General features: G+C 53.2%; 2 protein-coding genes across 2 annotated transcripts; one reads left to right on the plus strand and one right to left on the minus strand.

Annotated features, from left to right (window-relative positions):
- The first annotated feature begins 218 nt into the window (after nucleotides 1–218).
- LOC123774532 (uncharacterized) lies at nucleotides 219–9,751 on the plus strand. The gene is made up of 3 exons (XM_069303786.1): nucleotides 219–323; nucleotides 1,376–1,942; nucleotides 6,902–9,751. The coding sequence occupies exons 1-3, from the start codon at nucleotides 219–221 to the stop codon at nucleotides 9,749–9,751; spliced, it is 3,522 nt and encodes a 1,173-aa protein (XP_069159887.1).
- Nucleotides 9,752–10,649: 898 nt separating this feature from the next.
- LOC123774533 (collagen alpha chain-like) lies at nucleotides 10,650–11,771 on the minus strand. Its single transcript, XM_045768869.2, has one exon. The coding sequence runs from the start codon at nucleotides 11,769–11,771 to the stop codon at nucleotides 10,650–10,652; it is 1,122 nt and encodes a 373-aa protein (XP_045624825.2).
- Nucleotides 11,772–13,929: the final 2,158 nt, after the last annotated feature.

Below are 13,929 nucleotides of genomic sequence, written 5' to 3' on the forward strand. Positions count from 1 at the left end.
CCAGAGCTCAACCCCCCCGCAAGCACAACTAGGTGAGAACTAGGTGAGTACATACCAGCCTCCATCAAAGGCCAACAAATAACTGGAACAGCCGTCTCTTGGAGAGTGCCTACAAGAGGCACACGTCTCTACCCGCAGTAGTTCCCTGCCTCGTTGCCACAATTCACACTAAATAGAATAGTAACTATGTCATTGCAGAAGCTGGCAGAACGGTTAGCATGGTCTGGACTTCGGGGTCCCCAAGTGGCGGCAAGCAGGACACATTGACGGCCCCGACAGTACCAAGAAAAGATTTCCAACAGCCTAGTTGCCAGCAGAACCTCGTTTGTAATTTCCTGTACTTCTGCTGTTACTTTTGGTCGCCCAGACATGATTTCGTTACATCCCTGGAAGACTGACAGGCAGCTGGAATGAGACTACAGGTGTGTATCCACTTTGACTGATGCCTACACCCACAGAGAAGTCCTATATGCATACTGAACTAGTCCATCAGGACAACTTTATCCCACTTGTAAAAGGAACCTTTGTTCATTTAGAAAAATCACTAACAGCTTCACAAGGAATTGGGTTGAAAGCTAAGTGACGCAACAAGAGACCCAAGGGTTACCTGTTTCTTCCGTTTCCAAAACTTCAAAACGACAATCCAGAAGAATAAATCCTCCCAGTACTTGGAGCTCCCGCTCGGCGCCCGAGGCCCTCAAGGCGATCAACAGCTCAAGAAGCCACTATTCAAACACACATATGACTCAACAGTCACCCTCCAACGCTAATTATTCTCTACTTCGAGGCCAGGTACCCCTGGCCTCGAAGGTAACTTTGTCAGGTACCCCTGGCCTCGAAGGTAACTTGTTCAAGTACCTCTGGCCTCGAAGGTAACTTGGCCAGGTACCCCAAGTTATTCTACCAGCGGTGGAGAAGCGGTATTCTAGCTTTCAAGATATCAAGTTCTATCCTGTACTGTGGCGCGGCTGTGGTGGCAGGGAGCGAGGCATCAGTATGGGCGAGAGGGACATGGTGTGTTAGGCAAGGCCACACCAGCCAGCCCTACGCCAGACACACCAGCTCACAAAGCTTGCGGAAGAATTTAATTGAAACTTACAGGTGGCGAAACTGGTTTCTAACCGTTTCGTACCAGGTGACGAGGGAGGAGGACGGGAAAGGAATAACATATATAATAAAATATGAGCGAATAAGAGAAATTGGTGATAAAAATACACACAGACAATGAATGGCGACACAATAGCTATAGGGCAAAACAGAGAACAGAAGGAAAAAAAGAAATAAAATAGCGGAACTTGAAGACAAAAGAGGAAATACTAACCAAAGATTATTCCGACAATTTGTCTGCGCAAATATTCGGACAAACGTTCACAAGCGACCAATCAGAACCCGACAAACGTTCACAAGCGACCCATCAGAACCCGACAAACGTTCACAAGCGACCAAACAGAACCCGACAAACGTTCACAAGCGACCCATCAGAACCCGACAAACGTTCACAAGCGACCCATCAGAACCCGACAAACGTTCACAAGCGACCCATCAGAACCCGACAAACGTTCACAAGCGACCAAACAGAACCCGACAAACGTTCACAAGCGACCCATCAGAACCCGACAAACGTTCACAAGCGACCAATCAGAACCCGACAAACGTTCACAAGCGACCAATCAGAACACGACAAACTTTCACAAGCGACCAATCAGAACCCGACAAACGTTCACAAGCGACCAATCAGAACACGACAAACTTTCACAAGCGACCAATCAGAACCCGACAAACGTTCACAAGCGACCAATCAGAACCCGACAAACGTTCACAAGCGACCAATCACAACCCGACAAACTTTCACAAGCGACCAATCAGAACCCGACAAACGTTCACAAGCGACCAATCAGAACCCAACAAACGTTCACAAGCGACCAATCACAACCCGACAAACGTATATATCAGAGCGGCTGTGTTTACATTTAATAAACAGTTTACGAATTCAGAACCTTCACAACCTAAGATTATTATTGTTATAAACTTCATATTTTATAATATGAATATATTATATTTATAAACTTCGGACCGTTTAATACATGTAAACAAGGCAGTCATAATTAAGAAAAGATGAACAGGTTTCGTAAGCCGATGCGTTAATGCTTGATCAATCTTGGTCTGGGTGCTAAGATTTCTGTGGAGTGTCTCTGTTGCCCCGTGTTGAAGATCTCACCCCTCATGTGGCCTATATCAGCCTCCCTGGTGTAGTGTAGTGTAGTGTACTGTAGTGTACTGTAGTGTACTGTAGTGTAGCCTCCCTGGTGTAGTGTAGTGTAGTGTAGTGTACTGTAGTGTACTGTAGTGTACTGTAGTGTAGCCTCCCTGGTGTAGTGTAGTGTAGTGTAGCCTCCCTGGTGTAGTGTAGTGTAGCCTCCCTGGTGTAGTGTAGTGTAGTGTAGTGTAGTGTAGTGTAGCCTCCCTGGTGTAGTGTAGTGTAGTGTAGTGTAGCCTCCCTGGTGTAGTGTAGTGTAGTGTAGTGTAGTGTAGCCTCCCTGGTGTAGTGTAGTGTAGTGTAGCCTCCCTGGTGTAGTGTAGTGTAGCCTCCCTGGTGTAGTGTAGTGTAGTGTAGTGTAGTGTACTGTAGTGTACTGTAGTGTAGCCTCCCTGGTGTAGTGTAGTGTAGCCTCCCTGGTGTAGTGTAGTGTAGCCTCCCTGGTGTAGTGTAGTGTAGTGTAGTGTACTGTAGTGTACTGTAGTGTAGCCTCCCTGGTGTAGTGTAGTGTAGTGTAGTGTAGTGTAGTGTAGTGTAGTGTAGCCTCCCTGGTGTAGTGTAGTGTAGTGTAGCCTCCCTGGTGTAGTGTAGTGTAGTGTAGTGTAGTGTAGTGTAGCCTCCCTGGTGTAGTGTAGTGTAGTGTAGTGTAGTGTAGTGTAGCCTCCCTGGTGTAGTGTAGTGTAGCCTCCCTGGTGTAGTGTAGTGTAGTGTAGTGTAGTGTAGTGTAGCCTCCCTGGTGTAGTGTAGTGTAGTGTAGTGTAGTGTAGCCTCCCTGGTGTAGTGTAGTGTAGTGTAGTGTACAGTAGTGTAGTGTAGCCTCCCTGGCAATCGTGTCTCCCTCGTCATGTACCTTCTCTCTGCTCCAGGAGGTCAGTGCCAACTCTGAACCTTTCCACATAACTGATTCATAGCAGTTCCCAGACTATAGCCTTGGAGCAAACTTCTCAACTTTCTCTGGTGTTGTCCCTGTCGGGGCTGTGTGTCTGGTCTATCCTCCCTTATCCTGGTCGCTGTCCCTGTCGGGGCTGTGTCTGGTCGCCCTCTTCCTTATCCTGGCCGCTGTCCCTGTCGGGGCTGAGTGTCTGGTCGCCCTCTCCCTTATCCTGGTCGCTGTCCCTGTCGGGGCTGTGTGTCTGGTCGCCCTCTTCCTTATCCTGGCCGCTGTCCCTGTCGGGGCTGAGTGTCTGGTCTCTTCTCCCTTATCCTGGTCGCTGTCCCTGTCGGGGCTGTGTGTCTGGTCGCCCTCTTCGTCTTCAGTATCACAAATGCACTTTCCAGACCATTGCTGTGTCTGGTCAAGGCTCGGCTGCTGTGCCTCAGTCTTCCACAGCCAGTACTACAGAGTACGTCCTCGGCACACAACAGAGGGGTCCCGGGTTCGATCCCCCCGGGCGGGATCGAGACTGATGGGCACATTTTCTTTGTTCTTTGACTGATGCTTCTGTTCACCCAGCAGAAAATAGGTATCTGGGAGTTAGGAAACTGTGTTGTGTGTCCTGGGGAAGGGCAGAGGGTGGCCTAGGCCCTAAGGGGGACCTCGATAAGCCTTGCGGGCTTCCTGTCCCCGAATATGGGAACTATAAGGGTAAACGTTTGAGTCTACCTTGGGGGGGGGGGGTTGATGGTCTCGTCTGGTAAACTGTTGGTAGTTGGTACCCTTCAAGGGGGGGAAGGGGGGTATACAGTTAGTCTTGTCAACATTTAAAGGTTTATTATGTATGCCGCTTACAGTTAGAGATAGAGGACGGTAGGGCGGATATCAATAGCAAGACACCAAGCCGTCATCACTTTACAGCATTTGGCAGGAATATGAGGACAGGAGCTGGGATATGAAGGTGCAGTGTAGGAACTGTGCCCAACCACTTGCACCAATAGACCCTCCAGCGCCCACAGGAAGGGGTACGAAGTCTATAATAAACGAATTAAAGTAGCTATGATTGGTTTTCATAAAAACCCAGAAAGACAAGTTTTTCATTTTCCTTTTTTTACCTTAGTGGGTGTAGGATTACTAAGGATAAGATGGAAGAGGAGAACCAGAGACGCATAACGCAGTTTCCCCTTCCTTACTTTTCCCTCTCATCCTTTCCTTTCCTATTCCATCGTCTCCCCTCTCATCCTCCGCCCACATTCCCATTCCACCCATCTCCTTCTCTTTCGTGGTGGATGGGATGGAAGCCAAAGAGCTCGTAACTCCCCACCCGCTTCCTTCCCAACGAACCCCATCCCTTCCTTCCCATCCCAACACCCCCCCCTCCCTCATCCTCTCCCTGGAGACGCCCCCCTCCCCCCCCCCCTTCCTCCCACCCAGGCTATAATCGTTAAGCACGTATCAACCTCCCCTTTTCACCTCCTAACAAGTTCCAGACAGAACCGCCCCCACCCCCACCCACCCACCCCTTACCTTTCCATCACCCCACACCCCCTAGCCCACCCCTAGCCCACCCCCTAGCCCCACCCCCTAGCCCCCCCCCTAGCCTACGTCTTTTCTTCCAAGATTCCAGAGGTTTTCTTTATACAGCTGGATGGCACCTGCCGGCCACCTCCTCTCCTTCATCGGCTGCTGTGTGAATTACTCCTTCAGGTACATTACTCCAAGTTCATTAATCCTTCGTCAACATACTTACAATCGTACGAACACGCACAAATAATAGCAGAAGGCCTTTTGGCCCATAAGAGCCCGCTTCTATTCATATCCACCCAAACTCATTCATGTAATGGCTAACCTACGCTTGAAACACTCCAGCGACCTCGCCTGCCCCCCATCCCCCTTCCCGCGCGTTCATTATGTCACCCGGTAATTATGGGGGTCAGTAAACCTTCTAACCTTTTTCGAAACCGGCATTTCATCCGGTCTTTCCGCGTCTCTAAACCTACGCGAGGAACGTGGTAATATTCGCCGCGCAGAGAAGGGTTCCCAGATGTTTTGTAAATATTCCCGAAGGCATAATTTTTGAGAGCCAGGTCACACTGCTCACAGACGAGTAAGGCCACACTGCTCACAGACGACTAAGGCCACACTGCTCACTGACGAGCCAGGTCACACTGCTCACTGACGAGTCAGGCCACACTGCTCACAGACGAGTCAGGCCACACTGCTCACAGACGAGTCAGGCCACACTGCTCACTGACGAGTCAGGTCACACTGCTCACAGACGAGTAAGGCCACACTGCTCACAGACGAGTCAGGCCACACTGCTCACAGACGAGTCAGGTCACACTGCTCACAGACGAGTAAGGCCACACTGCTCACAGACGAGTCAGGCCACACTGCTCACTGACGAGTCAGGCCACACTGCTCACTGACGAGTAAGGCCACACTGCTCACAGACGAGTCAGGCCACACTGCTCACAGACGAGTCAGGCCACACTGCTCACAGACGAGTCAGGTCACACTGCTCACAGACGAGTCAGGCCACACTGCTCACTGACGAGTCAGGCCACACTGCTGACTGACGAGTCAGGGCACACTGCTCACTGACGAGTCAGGCCACACTGCTCACAGACGAGTCACAGCAGTCCGTGTCTCAGTGTCTGCGAGTAGTCTGTGCATAATTCACAGTGAACACACACACGACAATGTGGATATTTCAGTGCCCAGAACAACATTGTCATGAGTCACAGAGAGGTATGTTGGGTATACTTTTATAGGGGCAACAGAGTCTCCCTGTTGGTTCCACTGTATCCAGAGCAAGAGTGCAACAGTACTCTTTTTGCCTACACTGTGTCTGGAGAAACAGGAAGCTCTGTTAACTATAATGTGTTCTGAACAACAGGGAGGTCTGTTAGTTACATTGTGTCCGGATCAACAGGGAGGTCTGTTAGCTACATTGTGTCCGGATCAACAGGGAGGTCTGTTAGCTACATTGTGTCCGGATCAACAGGGAGGTCTGTTAGCTACATTGTGTCCGGATCAACAGGGAGGTCTGTTAGCTACATTGTGTCCGGATCAACAGGGAGGTCTGTTAGCTACATTGTGTCCGGAACAACAGGGAGGTCTGTTAGCTACATTGTATCCGGATCAACAGGGAGGTCTGTTAGCTACATTGTGCCCGGATCAACAGGGAGGTCTGTTAGCTACATTATGTCCGGATCAACAGGGAGGTCTGTTAGCTACATTATGTCCGGATCAACAGGGAGGTCTGTTAGCTACATTGTGTCCGGATCAACAGGTAGGTCTCTTAGGCACCCCATCCGGAGTAAGAGGGCGGTCCTCCAGCAGCAACAGCTCTGGCCCTGAAGACAGCTGAAGGCGTGAGCTGCCAACACCCCCGTCGGCCTCTTCAATAACATTACATGAGTGACCTTAAGATGTGTTTGATAACTAGCTCTTCGAAGCCGGCACTCCGAAGCCAATCACTGATGTTCAACGCCAGTCACAAGCCAATCATCGATGTTCACTTCTAGTCATATACTCAGCGCCGATGTTTATAGCTGCTGTATAGAACAACCTGTATAGAATGTATAGAACTGCTGTATAGAACTATCAACCGTTAACACTGACTAAACAGATCGGACACGTCCCAACACTGACCAAAAGCAGCACCAGTGTTGGGAGTGCGTGCGCGTCATTAATTCAGATTACGGCTAGTAATTGGACGGGTGGCCACGCGTACACCGCCTGGCACTTGACTGGCCAATCTCCAGCGCCACATCACCGACTGGCCATTCTCCAGTGCCATATCACCGACTGGCCAATCTCCATCGCTACATCACCGACTGGCCAATCATCAGCGCCACATCACCGACTGGCCAATCTCCAGCGCTACATCACCGACTGGCCAATCTCCAGCGCTACATCACCGACTGGCCAATCTCAAGCGCCCCATCAGTGACTGGCCAGTCATCAGCGCCCCATCAGTGACTAGTCATTTACCAGCGTCGCATCACTACCAACAGCCAGTTACAGACACCTCCAACACCAACAGCCAGTTACAGACACCTCCAACACCAACAGCCAGTTACAGACACCTCCAACACCAACAGCCAGTTACAGACACCTCCAACACCAACAGCCAGTTACAGACACCTCCAACACCAACAGCCAGTTACAGACACCTCCAACACCAACAGCCAGTTACAGACACCTCCAACACCAACAGCCAGTTACAGACACCTCCAACACCAACAGCCAGTTACAGACACCTCCAACACCAACAGCCAGTTACAGACACCTCCAACACCAACAGCCAGTTACAGACACCTCCAACACCCACAGCCAGTTACAGGCACCTCCAACACCCACAGCCAGTTACAGGCACCTCCAACACCCACAGCCAGTTACAGGTACCTCCAACACCCACAACCAGTTACAGGCACCTTCAACACCCACAGCCAGTTACAGGCACCTCCAACACCCACAGCCAGTTACAGACACCTCCAACACCCAAAGCCAGTTACAGGCACCTCCAACACCCACAGCCAGTTACAGGCACCTCCAACACCCACAGCCAGTTACAGGCACCTCCAACACCCACAGCCAGTTACAGGCACCTCCAACACCTACAACCAGTTACAGACACCTCCAACACCAACAGCCAGTTACAGACACCTCCAACACCCACAGCCAGTTACAGGCACCTCCAACACCCACAGCCAGTTACAGACACCTCCAACACCCAAAGCCAGTTACAGGCACCTCCAACACCCACAGCCAGTTACAGGCACCTCCAACACCCACAGCCAGTTACAGGCACCTCCAACACCCACAGCCAGTTACAGGCACCTCCAACACCTACAACCAGTTACAGACACCTCCAACACCAACAGCCAGTTACAGACACCTCCAACACCCACAGCCAGTTACAGACACCTCCAACACCCACAGCCAGTTACAGGCACCTCCAACACCCACAGCCAGTTACAGGCACCTCCAACACCCACAGCCAGTTACAGGCACCTCCAACACCCACAGCCAGTTACAGGCACCTCCAACACCCACAACCAGTTACAGACACCTCCAACACCCACAGCCAGTTACAGGCACCTCCAACACCCACAGCCAGTTACAGGCACCTCCAACACCCACAGCCAGTTACAGGCACCTCCAACACCCACAACCAGTTACAGACACCTCCAACACCAACAGCCAGTTACAGACACCTCCAACACCCACAGCCAGTTACAGGCACCTCCAACAGCCAGTTACAGGCACCTCCAACAGCCAGTTACAGGCACCTCCAACAGCCAGTTACAGGCACCTCCAACAGCCAGTTACAGGCACCTCCAACAGCCAGTTACAGGCACCTCCAACAGCCTGTTACAGGCACCTCCAACAGCCAGTTACAGGCACCTCCAACAGCCAGTTACAGGCACCTCCAACACCCACAGCCAGTTACAGACACCTCCAACACCAACAGCCACTTACAGACACCTCCAACACCCACAGCCAGTTACAGACACCTCCAACACCCACAGCCAGTTACAGGCACCTCCAACACCCACAGCCAGTTACAGGCACCTCCAACACCCACAGCCAGTTACAGGTACCTCCAACACCCACAACCAGTTACAGGCACCTTCAACACCCACAGCCAGTTACAGGCACCTCCAACACCCACAGCCAGTTACAGACACCTCCAACACCCAAAGCCAGTTACAGGCACCTCCAACACCCACAGCCAGTTACAGGCACCTCCAACACCCACAGCCAGTTACAGGCACCTCCAACACCCACAGCCAGTTACAGGCACCTCCAACACCTACAACCAGTTACAGACACCTCCAACACCAACAGCCAGTTACAGACACCTCCAACACCCACAGCCAGTTACAGGCACCTCCAACACCCACAGCCAGTTACAGACACCTCCAACACCCAAAGCCAGTTACAGGCACCTCCAACACCCACAGCCAGTTACAGGCACCTCCAACACCCACAGCCAGTTACAGGCACCTCCAACACCCACAGCCAGTTACAGGCACCTCCAACACCTACAACCAGTTACAGACACCTCCAACACCAACAGCCAGTTACAGACACCTCCAACACCCACAGCCAGTTACAGACACCTCCAACACCCACAGCCAGTTACAGGCACCTCCAACACCCACAGCCAGTTACAGGCACCTCCAACACCCACAGCCAGTTACAGGCACCTCCAACACCCACAGCCAGTTACAGGCACCTCCAACACCCACAACCAGTTACAGACACCTCCAACACCCACAGCCAGTTACAGGCACCTCCAACACCCACAGCCAGTTACAGGCACCTCCAACACCCACAGCCAGTTACAGGCACCTCCAACACCCACAACCAGTTACAGACACCTCCAACACCAACAGCCAGTTACAGACACCTCCAACACCCACAGCCAGTTACAGGCACCTCCAACAGCCAGTTACAGGCACCTCCAACAGCCAGTTACAGGCACCTCCAACAGCCAGTTACAGGCACCTCCAACAGCCAGTTACAGGCACCTCCAACAGCCAGTTACAGGCACCTCCAACAGCCTGTTACAGGCACCTCCAACAGCCAGTTACAGGCACCTTTAACAGCCAGTTACAGGCACCTCCAACAGCCAGTTACAGGCATCTCCAACACCAACCAAGAATCAACAAACCAACTTTCACAACCAAACCAGTTCAAATCGAATCAGCACAGATAACCCAATCACCGACACCTTCCCAGACCAACGCAGCAGCTTTCCCCTCTACTCCGGCTGTCAGCCAGCGACGCCGTCAGCCGACTGACTGTTCACCAACGTCTGGAAAGATGCTGACCGACTGAACTTCTCGCGGCAAAAAGCTGTGCAGTTCCGGCCTGAGCAGGTAGGTGGGCCGAGGGTATATAAGGCGGCCACGGGGACAGGCGCCGTCACTTGCGCTACAGACACCGCCAAGAGGACTTCTCCCACAGTGTCCCTCTCTCTTGTCTCCCTCCTGGCTTGTCCACCCTCCAAGAGGTCTATCTGGCGGCCAGTAAAGCTAAAGGAGACGAACTTCTTATATGAAAATCGCTTAAAAGTGTTTTAAAACTTAATAAAAACGTGAGTATTTCCCAGGGAAAGTTCCTGTAGTATCTTTATTAAGCACAGATCTAACAAGAAAATGGAAGTTGTAAATGAAGTTTACAAAGACACCCCCCCCAGGCGGGGTGTGAGGACCCGGAAGCTACCATAGCCGGCCGCTGGGGACTCAAGGCTATAGTGGCGCGGGGGGCTACCCTGACACGTCTCATCTATCCCTCCCCCCTAGCCCAACACTGCCAGCCTTCCGTCCCACCCTTACTTGGCTCTATTGAGACCCGAGGCCGACCCTCCCCCACCTCACACGCCCCCTCACCTTGGAGTCACGTGGCTCCCTCACACGCCTCCCTCTCCTCTCTTCCTCCACGCCTCCTCCTCCGCTGGAGGTCAGCGGACAGGGGCGCTGACACGGCTATAGTGTAGTATCACCTGGGCCAGTGAGCGGACAAGCAGCACGCAGTGCCATCCCCGGCGGCCAAGTGGCCCTCACTGCCCTCCCTGGCCAAGTGACCCTCAGAGCCCTCCCTGGCCAAGTGGCCCTCAGAGCCCTCCCTGGCCAAGTGGCCCTCAGAGCCCGCCCTGGCCAAGTGGCCCTCACTGCCCTCCCTGGCCGAGTGGCCCTCAGAGCCCGCCCTGGCCAAGTGGCCCTCAGAGCCCGCCCTGGCCAAGTGGCCCTCAGAGCCCTCCCTGGCCAAGTGACCCTCAGAGCCGTCCCTGGCCAAGTGACCCTCAGAGCCGTTCCTGGCCGAGTGGCCCTCAGAGCCCTCCCTGGCCAAGTGACCCTCAGAGCCCTCCCTGGCCAAGTGACCCTCAGAGCCCTCCCTGGCCAAGTGGCCCTCAGAGCCCTCCCTGGCCAAGTGACCCTCAGAGCCCTCCCTGGCCAAGTGGCCCTCAGAGCCCTCCCTGGCCAAGTGGCCCTCAGAGCCCTCCCTGGCCAAGTGACCCTCAGAGCCCTCCTTGGCCAAGTGGCCCTCAGAGCCCTCCCTGGCCAAGTGGCCCTCAGAGCCCGCCCTGGCCAAGTGGCCCTCAGAGCCCTCCCTGGCCAAGTGGCCCTCAGAGCCCTCCCTGGCCAAGTGGCCCTCAGAGCCCTCCCTGGCCAAGTGGCCCTCAGAGCCCGCCCTGGCCAAGTGGCCCTCAGAGCCCGCCCTGGCCAAGTGGCCCTCAGAGCCCTCCCTGGCCAAGTGACCCTCAGAGCCCGCCCTGGCCAAGTGGCCCTCAGAGCCCTCCCTGGCCAAGTGGCCCTCAGAGCCCTCCCTGGCCAAGTGGCCCTCAGAGCCCTCCCTGGCCAAGTGGCCCTCAGAGCCCGCCCTGGCCAAGTGGCCCTCAGAGCCCTCCCTGGCCAAGTGGCCCTCAGAGCCCGCCCTGGCCAAGTGGCCCTCAGAGCCCTCCCTGGCCAAGTGACCCTCAGAGCCCTCCCTGGCCAAGTGGCCCTCAGAGCCCTCCCTGGCCAAGTGACCCTCAGAGCCCTCCCTGGCCAAGTGGCCCTCAGAGCCCTCCCTGGCCAAGTGGCCCTCAGAGCCCTCCCTGGCCAAGTAACTGGCAAACATCCCTCATACAGTATATAAAAGCCTCACGATAAATATTATGAAAAAGAGGAATTGTTTCTTGATTTGTTGCGCTTCATATAACGGCGCGAATATTTGTTGTGGAGCGTGAGGAAGTGATGACCACACCGACCCGGCCGGGGCAAGGTTAGCACTGTAATATGTTGAGAAAAGTAATGATTGGTTAAGTTCAGATTGGCATCTTGTGTCGCGGTGGAGGTGTCGACTTCCTGGGCACACTCAACTGTGCGTATTATCCTTACCCATGCGCACACACACACACGCATACACACACACACACACACACACACGCACACAAACACACACACACACACACACACACACACACACACACACACACACACACACACACACACACACACACACACACACACACACACACACGCACACAAACAGGTTACTTGTGTCTAGCAACAGGTGAAGTGTTGAGCAACAGGTGAAGTGTCGAGCAACATGTGAAGTATCGAGCAACAGGAGAAGTGTCGAGCAACATGTGAAGTATCGAGCAATAGGAGAAGTGTGTCGAGCAACATGTGAAGTGTCGAGCAATAGGAGAAGTGTGTCGAGCAACATGTGAAGTGTCGAGCAACAGGAGACGTATCGAGCAACAGGAGAAGTGTCGAGCAACAGGTGAAGTGTCGAGCAACAGGAGAAGTGTCGAGCAACAGGAGATGTGTGGCGAGCAACAGGAGAAGTGTTGAGCAACAGGAGAAGTATCGAGCAACAGGAGAAGTGTCGAGCAACAGGTGAAGTGTCGAGCAACAGGTGAAGTGTCGAGCAACAGGTGAAGTGTCGAGCAACAGGAGAAGTGTCGAGCAACAGGAGAAGTGTCGAGCAACAGGAGAAGTGTCGCGCAACAGGTGAAGTGTCGAGCAACAGGAGAAGTGTCGAGCAACAGGAGAAGTGTCGAGCAACAGGAGAAGTGTCGAGTAACAGGAGAAGTATCGAGCAACTGGAGAAGTGTCGAGCAACAGGTGAAGTGTCGAGCAACAGGTGAAGTGTCGAGCAACAGGTGAAGTGTCGAGCAACAGGAGAAGTATCGAGCAACTGGAGAAGTGTCGAGCAACAGGAGAAGTGTCGAGCAACAGGAGAAGTATCGAGCAACAGGAGAAGTATCGAGCAACTGGAGAAGTGTCGAGCAACAGGTGAAGTGTCGAGCAACAGGAGAAGTGTCGAGCAACAGGAGAAGTGTCGAGCAACAGGAGAAGTGTTGAGCAACAGGAGAAGTGTTGAGCAACAGGAGAAGTATCGAGCAACAGGAGAAGTATCGAGCAACAGGAGAAGTGTCGAGCAACAGGTGATGTGTGGCGAGCAACAGAAGTGTCGAGCAACATGTGAAGTGTCGAGCAACAGGAGAAGTGTCGAGCAACGGGAGAAGTGTCGAGCAACGGGAGAAGTGTCGAGCAACGGGAGAAGTGTGTCGAGCAACAGGAAAAGTGTCGAGCAACAGGAAAAGTGTCGAGCAACAGGTGAAGTGTGTCGAGTAACAGGAGAAGTGTCGAGCAACAGAAGTGTCGAGCAACAGAAGTGTCGAGCAACAGGAGAAGTGTCGAGCAACAGGTGAAGTGTTGAGCAACAGGTGAAGTGTCGAACAACATGTGAAGTGTGTCGAGCAACAGGTGAAGTGTCGAGCAACAGGAGAAGTGTCGAGCAACAGGAGAAGTGTCGAGCAACAGGTGAAGTGTGTCGAGTAACAGGAGAAGTGTCGAGCAACAGGAGAAGTGTCGAGCAACAGGAGAAGTGTTGAGCAACAGGAGAAGTGTTGAGCAACAGGAGAAGTGTCGAGCAACAGGAGAAGTGTCGCGCAACAGGTGAAGTGTGTCGAGTAACAGGTGAAGTGTCGAGCAACAGGTGAAGTGTCGAGCAACAGGAGAAGTGTCGAGCAACAGGTGAAGTGTCGAGCAACAGGTGGTGTGTGTCGAACAACAGAAGTGTCGAGCAACAGGTGAAGTGTCGAGCAACAGGTGAAGTGTCGAGAAGCAGAAGTGTCGAGCAACAGGTGGTGTGCGTCGAGCAACAGGTGGTGTGACTCCCCAATACTCTCCCACGCTCGCCAATACTCTCCCACGCTCCCCAATACTCTCCCACGCTCCCCAATACTCTTCCACGCTCCCCAATACTCACCCACGCTCCCCAATAC

This window comes from Procambarus clarkii, chromosome 51 (assembly GCF_040958095.1).
Source record: "Procambarus clarkii isolate CNS0578487 chromosome 51, FALCON_Pclarkii_2.0, whole genome shotgun sequence".
Taxonomy (NCBI): Eukaryota; Metazoa; Arthropoda; class Malacostraca; order Decapoda; family Cambaridae; genus Procambarus; species Procambarus clarkii.

Bases quoted from the DNA above. Each gene is read 5' to 3' on its own strand.
- LOC123774532 (XM_069303786.1), top strand. From the start codon at position 219: ATGGTCTGGACTTCGGGGTCCCCAAGTGGCGGCAAGCAGGACACATTG. The intron at 324-1,375 runs GTTTGTAATTTC...AACGTTCACAAG, and splicing joins CTAGTTGCCAGCAGAACCTC to CGACCAATCAGAACCCGACA. The intron at 1,943-6,901 runs GTATATATCAGA...GCCAATCTCCAG, and splicing joins CCAATCACAACCCGACAAAC to CGCCACATCACCGACTGGCC.
- LOC123774533 (XM_045768869.2), bottom strand. From the start codon at position 11,771: ATGTTTGCCAGTTACTTGGCCAGGGAGGGCTCTGAGGGCCACTTGGCC.